We start from the raw sequence: 16,172 nt of genomic DNA on the forward strand, positions 1-16,172 counted from the left end.
TACATCATTTTGTGTAGTTGGCTCTCTTGCTGCCACCTTCAATTTGCCAAGTTGGAAGCATTCAATCAAAAGGGGTTAGTAGCCCCTGTGTCTCTCTCCAAGAAAGAGATATGACTCATTCTCCCATCATGCAGATTTTTATGTCATTATGTCAGTTCCCTAACAAATGCCCTAAGTGTAGTTTTATGGAGGTAGCACTGCACAATTTTGAAGAGCAGTTAATTAAATTCAACCTTCATAGCAGTTACAAGATTTGTATTGTCAGGTGAAACATAATGATGAGTGAAATATAAAACTCCCTCAGAGTGAATCAAAAGGAGTTTTCATCAACAAAGGCTCAAGAGACAAGAGCCAGCATCTCCAATTGATTGCCCATTCATGACACAAACAACTACCTTCCCCAAATAGAAAACTGACCACCATAATGAAGGATAATAAATTAATTTGTTTAGAAGAAAATGAGTTGCTCATACAATTATACATAAATGTTTCTGCAGGTCTAACTTACTGATAAATCTCCATCTATAAGCCAGGTAAGTAACCTTCCTCCCCAGGCCTTAATGATTCAAAGCACTCAACCAGAAGGATCCTTCACCTCTCTTTTATAGGCCAACCTCTTTCTAATGCTGCAAAGAGTCTCAAAAGCATCAACATTTCCCAAAAGTAGACAGTGCTTCAGTAAAATTGCACTATTCAGGAGGTCTGCAAATGAGTCTAGTCTGAAGTATTAAATGTTTTATTGCATTAAAAGAAATCTCTTTTTACTTGAGTTAATTAAAAGTGAGATTGCATTATGCAAAAATATCCCTCATTGTGACTAGCACATAGTTATTTCTCAATAAATCATTGTCTTCCTTGAAAGAAATCTGGCAAACAAAATCATTGCCTGATAGAGGACCCTAAGGGGCCTGTTTTAATGAATATATAAGCATGCCACTCATTCAGTAAATATTTATTAAGCACCTATGACTATGTATCAGGCTTAATATTAGTATGCAAACTTGAAAAGAAAGGAGGGGAGCTCACATTTAAATTGTTAATATGTAAACAAATTCTTTAAAATATCTTAAAGCCAGTGGCTTTTGCACAATCTACTGAGATATCTATCACAGAGTCTAAGTCATTTGAATACAAATTTATGGAACACCTGCTCTATCTCAGGCACTGTCTTAGTTGCTGAGAACAGGAAAAAAGAATGACTGTCATCTTGGGGTACTTCCTAACTAGGAGGGGAGCCAGAAATACATGGGTGATTAAATTAAGTTCTATGCAGGGTGCTATGGATTAAAGAAGGGATCCCACATGGTGGGAAAGTATAACTGACATTGAATACCAGACCACCAAACATTTGAATCATGAGGTCTGAAATGTTTTAGACAAAACTTCAACCAAACAATTAATAAATCCCATGCAGATAAGCTGAATCTTTAGAAATATACAATTTTCAATGAAACTTGAAGCCCATGGTATTTTTCAGTAATGAAAGATTTTCTTAGTAAGTTTCTTTGCCATTGTCTCTGCCCTGCCTAACTCCTCTCCTACAATTTAGATGCTCAAAATGGAATATAAAGAGTTCATCATGCATTGCAATATTTGTCACTCCCACTCTAACTGAAAAAGTAATTTCTATTTCGACAAAGTTCCTCTTCCTTAACCAGAAGTGTAACGTCACCCTTTTCTGCAGGCACAGGTTGACAACAGTGCTTAGGTTTGTTGCGTCAGATAGGCATTCATCTTGTTTCCAATTACTCACATTGTAGCACTTCTCTTTCAACAAGAATTCCATAGACTCCTACCAGTAAGCAAGCTCCTTCACTTTAAAAAAAAAATGTTCCCTAATATTTGAGATCAATTTTCCCTTCTGCAGCACAAACCTATTATCACCTTCTTGGCAATTTCTCATTTTCTCTAAATGAGGGGGGGGGAGTTATTTCATCCTTTTATCCTGAGAAAATGAAACAGACTATCTTTCTTTAAAGCAAAGTTTTGACCCTTACTCATGAGATGAGCAATGCAAGTGGTTAACAGTAATGATTCATATCTATAAAGGATCTTTCATCCAGTGTCCCCACACCGTAAAAACAACTAAGGAACTCTCTTCACTTAATAGGAGTGGCCTCTTATTAGTTCAAAATAATGGGGCTGGGGTTATGATTCAATGGCAGAGCACTTACCTAACATTTGTGAAGCACTGGGTTCAATCCTCAGCACCACATATAAATAAATAAATAATAAGGTCCATTGACAACTGAAAAAATTTAAAAAAATAACGTGCTCAGGCCAAGGAAATATTGTAGCTTAAACAAAATGTGCATTTGACATCCCAAGCAGGAGTTCATATTTCTAATACCTATGATTTTCTAGTGCCTCATATTCTTGAACACCTAGACTTAACAATGGTCATAGGTTAAATAAGAGGAAAAGCTTATTCCTGACTGTATGACTGGTAAATATATAACCCTCTCCAGAAACAACTAAATTCATTTTAACAATAATTAATATAGTTAGCATGTATAGCAATGCTTACTATGTGCCAGACACTGATCTAAGCATTACATATGCATAACTCATTTAACCCTCCCAACAACTACTAAGATTTCCCATTTTACAGATTAGGACACTGAGGTTTAAAAAAAGGATTAAGAAATGTGCTGCTGAATCATCCAGTTAGTAAGTTGTGGTGCTAGATGAATTCAAGGTTTTTAAAGTCCATGTTATTGAAACAAAACTTTATTCAGATATTGGAAATACTAAGATAAGATACAGCCATCAGACTCAAGGAACTCATGATTTAGAAGAATGCATTAACCTAGTTCAGGGAGTAGCCTGAAGAGTATTCTAAAGAGGAAGGGACTAATGGAAATGTCAACTCCTTGAAAAACTGGTGGTAGAGCTCTCACTCACTGTATTGGTAACTGTGCCTCACACCCATACCAAGCTTTATAACTAAAAGCCATACTGAGAAAATACTGCAGAGGAATTGAAGATCTGTATAGACTTGATCTGGTGGATAGAGCACAATGACTCAAGATAGAAATTCTCTAAGAAGATTTCAAAATTTGTCAGTGGACCTCATCCCAGAGACCTATAAGGCAATAAGGCAGTGGAACTTTAAATTTTTTCTACTTTTTTTTTTCCTTTTTGCCAGGTGCAAGTACAAGGAATGACTGGAAACATCCAATTTGACACTTATGGACGTAGGACAAATTATACCATTGATGTGTATGAAATGAAAGTCACTGGCTCTCGAAAAGTAAGTAACCAAAACAGACATCCAGAGAAAAAGTCTCTTAGAAGGTGACACTAGTCAGATGCAAAGAAATAGGTGTTAGGAAACAGACACAAAAAAAATTTCCCACACATCATTTTTGCCCTTCCATCCCATGAGGAGTATAGATAAAATGCACATGTTGCTTTGTAATCAGAATGATACTTTTATTCATTTTAAAAGGAGGATTTCACTCTGAGGCTGGTCCTGTAAAAGTGATATACTCACAAGTTATTAACAGCTTCCTACAATAAAGGGACAGAATCACAAATTTCATAGCATGTTTTTATTTAAACAGAAACTTCCAAAGTCCATATGGTCTCAGGAAAAATAGTAATAACAGAAAAATGGGTCTCCTTCTATTTTTCCAACTCACCTACCAAAAGGATTCTGGGAAAGAACCTTTCTCTATAGCTGAACTTTACACGATCAATTTGCTTCTATCTTACTAATAGTTGAACTGGGCAGGAAGCAGGAATTTAGTAGCTATTTAATAAAACCTCAGAATATAAAATATTTAGCATCATGTCTAAAAGATAATCACTGATTTCCCATCCCTACCTTCCAGCTTTCCTATGATTTGAAACAAAGGATTTTTCTGCTACAGGAATTTAAAGGGGGGTAAGGCCAATTATCCTACAATGGGATAAATTATGTCATATAATATCAGAGTGAGATGGAGGTGGAAACCCCCAGGACAGTACATCTGTGCATCTGTGTTGGAGTCCTTGTAGGACAGAGGAAAACAGGACATCAGTCCTTGTAAAAGTCAAGCTACTAAAAAAAAAAAGTTTCATTTTACAATAGCACTTGAACTTCATGCAGTACTTTTTGAGTGAAAAACAGGCATCCAGGTCAAATGTCTGCTCTGTTGTAGGCTGGCTACTGGAATGAATATGAAAGATTTGTACCCTTCTCAGATCAACAAATCAGCAATGACAGTGCATCATCAGAGAACCGGACCATAGTTGTGACTACCATTCTGGTAAGTGTGAACAAAGAATAGGTAGGCTTTCTGTACATTAAGACATCTGCTTCCTATAAAGTATCATTTAGCCAATGGAAAAAATGTAAAGAGTTCAAGTAGTGAAAACTTCCAACAGGGCACATCAGGAAACTCTCACAGTATTTTTGCCATGATGATGACTAGCATGCAATTTTTAAAAAGAAACAATAAGAATAATTCAGAACAAGTTCAGATATCATTCAACTCCTTTGCCCTATCACACTCCCATAGGACTGATGCTTCATCTGGGCTTGAAATCTAATTCTTCATTGTGGGGGAGGCAGCATTGTGTAGACGAGAGAGTACATTGGGGTTCTAATATTAGAACTCTTGCTAACCTCTGTAATCGTGCAAGTCACAACTTCTCTGAGCTTCAGGTTGTTGTTGTTTTTTAATACAAAGAATAGGTATAATAGCAATCTCTTACCCATGTAATAAGACCATTTCAAAGCACAATTCGCCACATTAAAGTTTTCCACAATGAGCTGGGGCTGTAGCTCAGCAGTAGAGCACTTGCCTAGCATGCGTGAGGCACTGGGTTCAATCCTCAGCACCACATATAAATAAATAAATAAATGGTTCTGGGGTTTTGGCTCAGTGGTAGAGCACTTGCCTCACATGTTTGAGGCACTGGGTTCGATCTCAGCACCACATAAAAATAAATAAATAAAGATATCGTGTCCATCTACAACTAAAAAAAATCTAAAAAAAATAAGTAAAGGTATTGTGTCCATCTACAACTAAAAACAAATTATATTTTTTAAAGTTTTCACAACATTCAAAACACTATTAAGATGATGTGAGATAGTAGAAGGGAGATCACTAGAGTAGAGGAAGGGGACTGATTGATTGAGGGGGAGGGAGAAGGGATGACAAAAGGGAGGAACAGTGGAATGAAATTGACCAAACTATGCTATGTACATGTGTGAGTATGCCACAGTGAATTTCACCTTTATGTGTGTGTGTATATGTGTGTGTGTATGTATGTATGTATGTGTATATATATATATAAAGCACTAATTTTAAAAACTCTAAATAAATAGAAGGAAGACCAGTAGAGTAGAAGAAGGGTATGGGAAGGGAGGACGGGAGGGAAAAAGGAAGTACTGGGGACTAACATGGAGCAAATTATATTCCATGATTGTATGATTACATCAAAATGAGCCCAAATATTATGTATAATATGCTAATAAAACATGTGAGAGAGTATTCTTGATTAATTTTAAAATGTTTTTCCTAAAAGCTGGCTTGTTTTCATTAGAAACCTGGGTTAGAAACAAGTATGGCACTAGGTATGAAAGTCTGATTAGCTGAACATAGACTTGGCTGATGTTGACCTTTCATTTAAACATATATATCAAATACTCACTTTGTTCAAGGTACTGTACTAGGCCCTGTGGATAGAAAAATGAATAAACCATAGACCCTCATCTTCCAAAGATCACAGTATGTTCCTATGACTTGGCCCATATGAATGTGGTTCCTACCTGATAAATCCTGAGAAATCAAAGGAAGTTCACTTTCATGTAACTAAGGGAGATCCTCTGCCCAATTTGACTAAATCAAAGACTTTACCAGTGAAAACTAGTCCTTCTTTCAAACTGTCAAAAAGAACTTAAATCTTTCTCTACTTCCTTAAATCATTAGTTAAAGACTCCAAGGAATATGTGACCCAATGAATAGTCAATTGAGGCTCTTCTGCTTATTAAGTGGGAAAAAAAAAGAAGAAAGCCCTTTTTCACACACCAAACCTCAAAAGCTACAGAGGGAAAAAAAAAACATTATTACATTTACCATGTCTTAGAAAAATGTATAGGAGTAATCATTTGATCTCCTTTTTGTATCCAAAGGAATCACCATATGTAATGTATAAGAAAAACCATGAGCAACTGGAAGGAAATGAACGATATGAAGGCTATTGTGTAGATTTAGCCTATGAAATAGCCAAGCATGTAAGAATCAAATACAAATTGTCTATTGTTGGTGATGGGAAATATGGTGCAAGGGATCCTGAAACTAAAATATGGAACGGCATGGTTGGAGAACTTGTCTATGGGGTAAGTATTTTTCAACTGTTTGCATTAAACTCTATACTTTTCAATTAAGAAAGAAGATAGAAGATTTAATCTCCAATTGCAACATTTTTGCAACTGTTTAGCTTTCATAAAATCTGTAAGAAGAATGTTTTCTTCTAAAGTTGAAGTCTGGCTGTGGATATAGCCCAGTGGTAAGAGCAGTTGCCCAGCATGTATGAGGCACTGGGTTTAACCCTCAGGACCACAAAAAACATAGTTGAAGTCTGTAAAGGTAGTTCATCAAAAGCAATCTTTTGGGTAACAAGATTATTCTACTAAAAGAAAAGTAGAATTGGGGAATTTTATTTGGCAACATTAAGCACGACCTGCCCTCTATTGAAAATCTATTCCTTCTGAGTTCCCTATATCAGACAGCAGAATCACTCAACCACATAGTTGCCTAAGCAACTTTGCCTAAGCAACTCCACCAGCCTTCCTCATCATTCCCTTCATATCTGGTCAGTAACCATATATGAATTGTTTTTTTCTTTTTCTTTTTTCTTTGTTTCTTTTTATTTATTTATTTACTTACTTACTTATTTTTGGTGAGTGTATGTGTGGTAGGGATTGAACCCAGGGGCACCAACCCTAACCCTTTTATTTTTATTTTGAGACAGGATCTTGCTAATTTGCTTACGGCCTTGGTAAGTTGCTGAGGCTGGCTTTGAACTTGTAATCTTCCTGCCTCAGCCTCCTAAGCAGCTGGGATTACAGGTGTACATCACTGTACCAAGTTGAATTCTCATTTTAAATCTCTCAAATCTAAATACATCCTTCATCCCCCACCATCATCACATTAGCTAAGATTTTTTACTGATTGTCAGTCACTTAACTGTTACCCTTGCCTCTGTTTTTATAAATCAGATTTCCACATTATTATAATTTCTTATCTTAAAAATCAGAATAAAACTCAGATTCTTTAGCATGGAAAATAAGGCATTTCATAGTCTAGCACCCACCTACCTCTCTAGCTTCATCTTTTACACTTTCCCCTTCACACATTCCAGCTGTAGCAAAGTATGTGCTGTTCTCTTCATATACTTGAGCTCTACTCAGGGTATATCTGGAAATACATTTGCCTCTCTTCAATCAGCTACCACCAGCTACTCATCCTCTAGAACTCAGAGATGATACCTTTTTCAGAAAGCCTTCCCTAATCTGACCTATGCACCTGCAGTTTGGGTTAGGTGTCCCTAATTTTTGTTTCCTTATAGTACTTTTTGTATTCATATAGTACTTCTAAACTTGTACTGTAATGATCAACTTACAAGTTTACCTGTCCTACTAGACTATGAACTTTTTAAGGACATAAGACATATCTTATGCATTTCAATATCCCAGAGCCTGGAGCATAGAATTTAAATAAATACTTGAATGAATGAACAGAATGTCTCTACCAAGTGTTTGGCCTAGGGCCAAGTGCAAAAGAATACTGATAATTAAAGCTTTTTAGAGGGGCACAGTGGTATCCTCAGAGCTCCTCAGTGACTTAGTTTTAAATGGTTTTAGCCTCTGATTGGAATCTTAGGCAGCCCAATGAGGCATTCAGAGATAAGCAAAACTGGGCACAAAAACTGCCCATTAGGTAAACAAGTCACTAGGGAACTAAACAATTGTAGGCAGAGGCAATGATTGGTCCCTATATAGACAACACATAAGGAAAAGACAAAGGAATATAACGGGTAGGCAATACTAAGTCCTAGCTGATTTGAAGCAAACATATAGGTTATCTATAGGACTGAGGTTTAGGAAAAGGACTTGGTGCTTGAGATGGGAACCAATGAGAATAAGGTGTAGCTCTCCAATCATAAAAGCATACTGGGGTCACTAAGTCTTTGGAACAGCCCTTTGGGAAGAAGTACAAAGGCAAAACTCATTTCTAAAAATAAGGGCACAGAAAGGGATCTAAGATTTAAAATGAGACTGGGCCCCAGTTATCAAAACTGGGGCACCATCCTGTAGCCATATAAGCAGCAAGGCAAACTAAACCTCAGTCTCCATCTATGGGGCTAGAACCAATCATGTCTTAAGTCAAGGTTGGTCCTAAGAACTGGCACAAGACTGAGTTATAGATGAAATCCAAGTGATCCAACGAGTGAAAAAGAGAAAAATCTAATTCCAGAGAGAGCTGAACAAGGGGCAAATCACCTGACATGATTTCTGAGGACCCTGAGAAGCTATGAGCCATCTTGACACAGCTCTAACCTCTCACTTTACAATTTAGTAATAAGGACTTCTCTTTCTGGTTCTTCTCCCCAATACTCAAGATCCAAGAGGTCTTTCCTTGCTTACAGTTCACCCTTGCACTTAGTACATTCCTTGCTACATAGGAAAAAGTCACTTTTTCTTTTAATGAATGAATAGCTGGCAAAAATGATGCCTGGGAAACAATCATGTATTATCATCATCATCATCATCATCATCATCTACCACTTATTACATATTTATTTGTTGCCAGATACTATGGTAAGAACTTTACAGGCACTATGTAAATTAATCCTCATAATGCACCTCTGAGGAAAGTTCCTTTATTAACCTCCTTCTACATGTGAGAGAATTAAGGCTGAGAGTGAAGTCACATGCACAAAACCAAACAGCCTGTAGTGACTATTTTAGTTGGTCAGGCTGTTGTAATAAAATAACTTAAGAGTAGTGCCTTAAAAACAACAGATACATTTTTTACAATTCTGGAGACTTGAAAGTTCAAAATCAAGGCAGATTTCTTTGTCTGGTGAGAGTCCACTTTCTGGCTCATAGATGGCACCTTCTTACTGTGTTCTTACATGGTGAAAAGAGTGAAAGGTCTTGTAAGCATCTTTTCTAGGGGTATTGATTTAATTCATGAGCTCTCTGCCCCATGACCTAATAAATTCCTAGACCCCATTTTCTAATAACATCACCTTAGGGGTTAGAATTTCAACATGTGAATGGAGAAGACACAGACATTCTGATCATAGCAATGACATAATGATTTGAACCCTGAACTTTTATTATGAAGGACATGTGCTTTAACCATTACATGATAATGTCCAATAGCCAAAGTGTTGTCTCAGACCTATCTCATCCTAAAAGACACTTGAAAATTATTAAAAAGGCATTTGGTGTCTTAGCCATTCTGGAGAGACTTTTTTTGGCCGTAGCAGATGGCAAGAAATTTAGGGTGTCAGTTTCCACTGGCCCCAGGGTACCTGAGTTTCATGAGTTCTACCAGCTTATCAAAACTAAATGGCCAGAGGTCACTGGTATCTCAAAAGAAACTTGTCACACTCTGTAAATAGATCAGAGCAAGACGTTATACACAGTGATGTAGAGCAAAGCAGATTTCCTGACATTGTCTAGACAAAGACCAGCTTTCTCAGTGGGTTTTGATTTCTCCTCTGGCATGTCCTCTGTGCTACACTCATTTAATCTACACATATTTCTTCTTTTTCCCAATTCATCTACTTGTCAGTGAGGGAGCTTGAGAACTACAGAGGCTTTTATTTGTTTAGTCATTCACATGCCACCTCTTCACTTTTGAAATGGTAAAAATTTTTGAGGAGACTTCCAATCTTTTCTCTCCAGTTCTTTCTAATAAAGACAGAAATGTCCTCCTCCTTCCCTGATACAGAACAAGTCTCTGATGCTTTCTGGGATTATAACACAAGGCAAATTCAGAGAAGTGATAGCAAACCAAGTCATTGGAGTCAACAGCCAAATTCTACTTTCCTTTAAAACCTGTGGCTCTGAAAAATAGATATTCATATCATGCTTGGAGTGAGCTTTCTGTTAGGGAGGATGATCTCATAATCTAAATGTGTCTTCATCCTCATTTAGAAGTTTTAATCTTTTGGCATTGGGAAATTTTCAACTTCTCTATCAATGATAGAAAGGGAGAAACATGAAAACACAGGCTTTCATTTCTGGCAGGACTGACCTCTTGTGGCTTGCAAGTTATTTAAGAAGAAGAAGGGCAGAAAGCCCCTAATGATTTCTCAGACTGCTTAATGAGCAAAAGGACGGAGAATAGGGAACTATTTCTTTCAGTGAACATAAAAACTACACAGATAGGCATTGCTTTATCCTTAGGGTATTTCTTCTTATGCTTTTAGTATGTAAAACAGATCAGAGCAGGAAAAATGAAGGAAGCTTTGCAAAAGACATTTCAGTATCTGCCATAAAGTCTCAAGAAAGAGTGAAAATGAATTAAATTTGTTAAAGAATAAAGAAGTCAATCAGCCTCTTCTCAGATGATTCCTAAATAGGCTTTTTCCCTCTAAACCAATTCAAATCAAAGTCAATGTTGGGGCACCTTGTATCTCTAAGAAGGCTATTTTTGAAACAAACGTCAGTAGGACACAATGTATCCCATTATGTAAGCCCTTCAGAACACTATGGACTTGAAACTGTCCACCTGCTTTTAGCAGTTTTGATTTTGAGCTGCATGTCTGTAACACTGCCACATGGTAATTGTCCCAGCTCAAATGACTTACAGACCACAAGGTTTTATGGCTCCCAAATAGCAAGTGTTTTAAGAGGGCATTTTAAAAGAGCATTTTGTTGCTAGCAGGGCTCTTAAACTTCCTTTAGCCTAACTTTTCATTCACTTTACACATGACTATGGGGACAAGTCAAGAATGGATGTTAGACTTGCATATTGGGCAAACTAGGAAATTAAAGCCTTATGGAAGACAGGGAGATTTTGACAAGATCACAAAATAATGTGGCCTGGAAACTCAGGTTTCATGACTCCTGGTCTAGTGCTCTGTCAACCAGGTCACACTGGCTGCATTCACTAAACTTGTCAAATTATGGGAACATTGATGAGGTATCAATCAGAGACAGTATCCCTGCCTGGCCTTGGGGGGCTTATAATCTAGATGGATCAAGAAATTTCCTATCCAAGATGGTCATTATTTATCTGGGACCTCTATGATAAAGTAATACAACCTCTGTTTATCATTTAAAATAGTTGAAAACTCAAAGTATATATATGGGGTTTCTACCTTTAGAGAGGAGATATGACCTAACAAAAAACAAAGGCAGGAAAAGAAATTGTGGCCCTATCTAATTAAGAAGACACCTCCCAGTAAGGAGCTGCCATGTTCCCTGTGTTCTTAGCACCTAGAACTAAGAATAAAATGGAGGGATGTTGCTTTTGGAAAGACCAGACTGCCCTGATTGGTTCCTCTGACTTACAAGTTAGCAGTGAGCTTAAGGATGGAGAAAGGGTTGAGAGAGTGGTTGATTTCAGGTCACATTCCCTGGGTGTCCCCAGACTCCTTCACACTCCCAGAACAAATGGCAATTCTACAGATACTATTTGTACTGACATTTCTCTGCCTACAAGAAATTATCTCTTAGGTTGTCACCATCCTAAGATAGATTCATTTGCCATTAAAAAAGGCAGAAAGTCGATCTGTCATTCCAGCTAAAAGGCAGAGAAGCAAGGGTCCAGTAACAGATACCGTATATTCTCTTCTATTCTTCAGGCAATGACACTGGGCTTTGGCAGAAGGGCTGATGATTTGATAAAAGTTCCCCTCCCATTCAAATGATGCATATTAACTCAGGAAGGAGTATTAATGACACATGGAAACCTACCATTCTGAGCAGAGAGGATGGGAAAATATTTCCTACCAAATTTTGTCTCACAGGGCCTTCATCCAGCTCCAGGGAAATTCTTTTATCTTCACTTTGTCTTTAACTCTCTTAGCTCTCCAAGGACAAGAAGTCCTTATCAATAGATCCAGACTGGGACATCTGTTCTGGATAAAGAAATGAGGAGATCCTGTTGTGATGCTGCTTGTTATTGCACAGATTTAAATAGACCTCATCCCTTTCTCCAGATCTCAATAATCACAAACAGTAAATATCCCATAGAGTACGAGCCAATGAAGCAGTTTAAGTCCTGTGTCCTAACACACAATAATTATATTCCTATTGTCTAGCTTGATTCTACCCCACTTCTTTTTCTAACACATTTAAAGTTTCCAAAGGAAAATATCTGCCAAAGCCACTCAAGTCTTATGGTTGATACAGGGAGAAGGGATCAGGTCAGGCCTCCTTTTTTCTCTTGGATAACATAAAATACTTTATGCATCACATATCAATACATTGTCTATACCCTCTCTGTGTCTTCTCCCTTGCTTTCAGAAAGCTCTTTAAAATGGTGGCTGGCAAGCTGCTGTTCATGCAAAGTCTCCAGATGGGTTACAAATTTCATATCAGATAGTCAGATGAAAATACTTTAAGACATAACAACCTTCCGGCTCAAGGAATTTTTTAAATTACATTTAAACTCAGTGTCATCTCTGCCTAAAATCCATTAGATTCTTAAGTGCATCATCCCTATACATATAAGTTTGCGGATTTTTAAGTTTGGGGAAATTTACAACTTTAGCAACCCACCTATGAAAAGGATTATAAACCCCCTCAAGCTAAATCCCCTCCAATAATGCAGTTGCTTTAGGTTTGCCACTGGTAAGTGGAAAAATCAAACCTAATTTAGTGTGTTTACCAAGCCCACACAGCCACTCTTAAGCCACTTGATTAAAATCCTTTAAGTTGTCAAGATGCAAGCAAAAACACCAGCAAACTCTTACCCTGGGCTCTTACCATTTGCTGGTTTTTGTCTGTCAACTGGAGTACCCTTATGCCACCTACTTTACCCACCTAGGTTTCTGAAAATGGCTCACCTACTGCTGCTACCAGCACAAGCAGAGGCTTGAGAACAAAAGGCTACTGGAATGGTTCAGAACACCACAAATGAGGCACTACATTCCTTCAGTAGCTCCCTTCCCTTCTATTGGTTGAGCCCTCTACCTGCTTGTCAATATCCCTTTGTCTTTTTCCATGTATAGGTATTTTTTGAGGGTCTTTAAGGATCAGTAATGGGAAATTCTCATTTTAGAGCCAGGTCCACAACCATGAGGTTTAACTGAGCACAAATTTAATGTCATTCTTCATTGAGGGAATAACAGCCAGCAAAAAATAGAGAAGCTCCACCTTGTTTGAAAAAAGTTCCTCAGAAAGAAATAATTCAGAAAAGGTAGCCAGGCTGAGGAAAAAAGACTAGTGCCTGAGAGGAGCAGATTCTTCCAGTTGTCTTATGTGATTTCAAAAGTACTTCAGATTAGGAATGGCCTCCTTTGGGAATCTACTCTTTTGCTGAGTATTTCTGGAAACCAGACAACAAAAAGTCATACTTTGTCTGACCACCTCTTGTTAGTATTTAGCAGTGCTTGCCTCATGGTAGAGGCTTTGGTTACTCAGTTTTTTTCTTTTAAATTGGGTCAAGATTCTCAAACTCCCTTGCATCCCTGTTTTAAAAAAAGAAAGAAAGAAAGCTCAATTCCTTTCAATTCAAAGTGATTTTGTCACATAAATACCCCCTTAATTCTTCCTTCCAAAACAAAAAAAAAAAAAGCAATTTCTCCTCAAACTATCTCTTAGACTTACAATTAAAAAAAAAACTAGTTAAATTAAGTAATTAAATTCAAATGAGATCAAATGGGAAGTGATACTAGAAAGGTATTTGCATGTTCTGAGCAGGAGGCAGAGACATGTTGGCAAGGAGAAGAGGTGGCTTTATCTATGAATTCTCTTGGCATGACAAGACTCTTTCTAGCTGATTCAGACTCTCCCTGCCAAAAATCCCTGCTAGCTTTCTGGCCAATTCCATTCTCCTCAGCAGCCTTTGTTCCTATGACCAGGTGTAGCCCCAGACAAAATGGATAAAATAGGTAAAATTTGTCTTTGGCTTCCATCCATTCAGCAATGTGGAACTACCACTAAAGGAGGTCCAAGAAGTTCCCAGAGAGGGGGACCTCAATCCAGGATGAGTGGGGTTCTTGACAAATGTCACAGAAATGAATTTAAGGACACATCAGTTAAAGGCACAGACAGATTTATTTAGGAAAGCAGTGATACATTCAAGGGAGAAGGTAGGCCATCTCAACAGTGAGAAACTTTTGGATAAAGTAAGGAATACACATTCAAGGGAGAAGGCAGGTCATCTCAACAATGAGAAGCAACCCCTTGATGTGAGGTATTAATATTTATAGAGGGACAGTAGCTAGGGGCTGGACTAGAGGTGGAGTCAGGGCAGAATTAACACAATTTCATACTAGTTTTCCTAGTGTTTATGCATTGCCCTCACATCGTGCTACTTTCTGCAGGCAAGGACTTGGACTGGGTGGCATGAGAATCACTTGTTTTGCATTCCAATAGTTCATGGGCATTTCCTGCCGGAAATGGTCCAAAGGTTCATGGGCATTTCTTTTGAAACTTAGTATGTCTTTCTGTATACCCAAATTCCTATCTTAGAACTGAATATTAAGGATTCAGCTGCAGTGAGATGAGAGTAGAAGCCATAGATGATAATACTGAGGGGTTGAAGGAAGGTGGTTTAATGACAGAACTGTAAAGGGTCTTTCTTATTTGAAAAATCTTCATTGATAATCTCCTAAACCAGGTACCATAAACAGACTCTAGAGGTACAAAGAATACCTTGATTGAGTGAACAGAACTAGGAAGAAAAGCCAGAGAAGCAATAATCATAGAGTTAGGGAAACCTGTAGTCTTTAGTATCAGGGCGGAAAGAAAAAAGGACATATAGTGAAAAAGGTCAATGATGTCACAGGAGCAGTTGATGTCCAAGGGAAGTCTTTGAATTTGGTAACCAAGTATATAGTTCAAGAAATAATTTTAGTAAATTGGAGGAGTGGGAAGTTAGATCTCATAGGTAATAAGAAGAAAATGACATTGAAATTCAAAGGCAGTAAAGGTGTATTTATGCAAGAACATTGGTAGTGACAGGAAGAGATATAATATGGTTATGAGGGTAGCAGGATCCAAAGTTGGGCAGAGTGGTTTTTGTTTGTTAGTAAACAGAAATACCTGAGTATATGACTCTGAATGAGATAAATCAATGATTTTCAAATTACTGTAACTATTATAGTAACTTGGAAGCTGATTGAGTCCCATCCCTAGAGATTCTGATTCCATACATGTTAGGTATGAGTTGAGCATTAGTATTTCTAACAAGTTCCCAGGTGAAAATTTTGGCTATAATCCAAGGACCATATTTTGAGAACCACTGAGATAGATGAATGGACAAGGATTAATTAAAGATGTAAAAGAGATAATAGATGGAACTAGGCTTAAAGAAGACAGAAGAATATGAGAGGCCTGGAATAAATGGATTAAATCTTAGCAAGAATGTTACTTTCTATGACATGGAAATTCACAGAAGGAATGGATTAATATGTTGAGGAGAAGAGGAACACTGAGGTGGCATAAAGAAAGAAGCAACATCATTCACAGAGGCAGTAAGACTGATAAGAATTAGGAAGTGGGAAAGTCTGAAATAAGCATCATTCACAAACTTAGAGAAGAATCTACTTTGAGATCATAGGTGATGGGTTTAATTTCAGAAAAGGTAAGTTTGAAGTGGTGGCAAGCCATAAGATAGATGGTCAATAGGCTGTTGGCTTTGATAAACACATGCTTTCTGAAACTTCTACTAGGATATAAAGGATGTAGGATGTCCTCCATGCAGGTAAGTATTTTTTTTAAATCTGTTTTGTTTGCTTTGTTCACCGGTCCATTCCCAGCACCTAGAACAGTGCTTGACACAGAATAGGCATTCAAATATGCATTGGAATGAACCTAAGGGGGTTTTGCTGAGTTGATAACTGCAGGTTTCTAATCCCAGCTGCTCAGCATTTCAGTTTCTCCATCTCTAACATGGGAATGCTAATTATACTAAGCTCAAGGTTTCTGTGAGAAGTAAATAAGATATGTATAAGGTACTTAGCACAGTGTCATACCAAGTAATCAC

At 37.5% G+C, this 16,172-nt stretch overlaps 1 protein-coding gene across 2 annotated transcripts in view; it reads left to right on the forward strand.

Moving 5' to 3' along the window:
• Positions 1 to 16,172, forward strand: part of Gria3 (glutamate ionotropic receptor AMPA type subunit 3) — a 266,322-nt gene that overhangs the window by 188,281 nt on the left and 61,869 nt on the right. For both annotated transcript variants that reach the window (XM_077107716.1, XM_077107715.1), the window contains exons 8-10: positions 3,149 to 3,253; positions 4,146 to 4,253; positions 6,125 to 6,331. In XM_077107716.1, coding sequence (XP_076963831.1) covers positions 3,149 to 3,253; positions 4,146 to 4,253; positions 6,125 to 6,331 — 420 coding nt within the window. The remainder of the gene's footprint in view (positions 1 to 3,148; positions 3,254 to 4,145; positions 4,254 to 6,124; positions 6,332 to 16,172) is intronic.

Source organism: Callospermophilus lateralis, chromosome X (assembly GCF_048772815.1).
Source record: "Callospermophilus lateralis isolate mCalLat2 chromosome X, mCalLat2.hap1, whole genome shotgun sequence".
NCBI classification, from domain to species: domain Eukaryota; kingdom Metazoa; phylum Chordata; class Mammalia; order Rodentia; family Sciuridae; genus Callospermophilus; species Callospermophilus lateralis.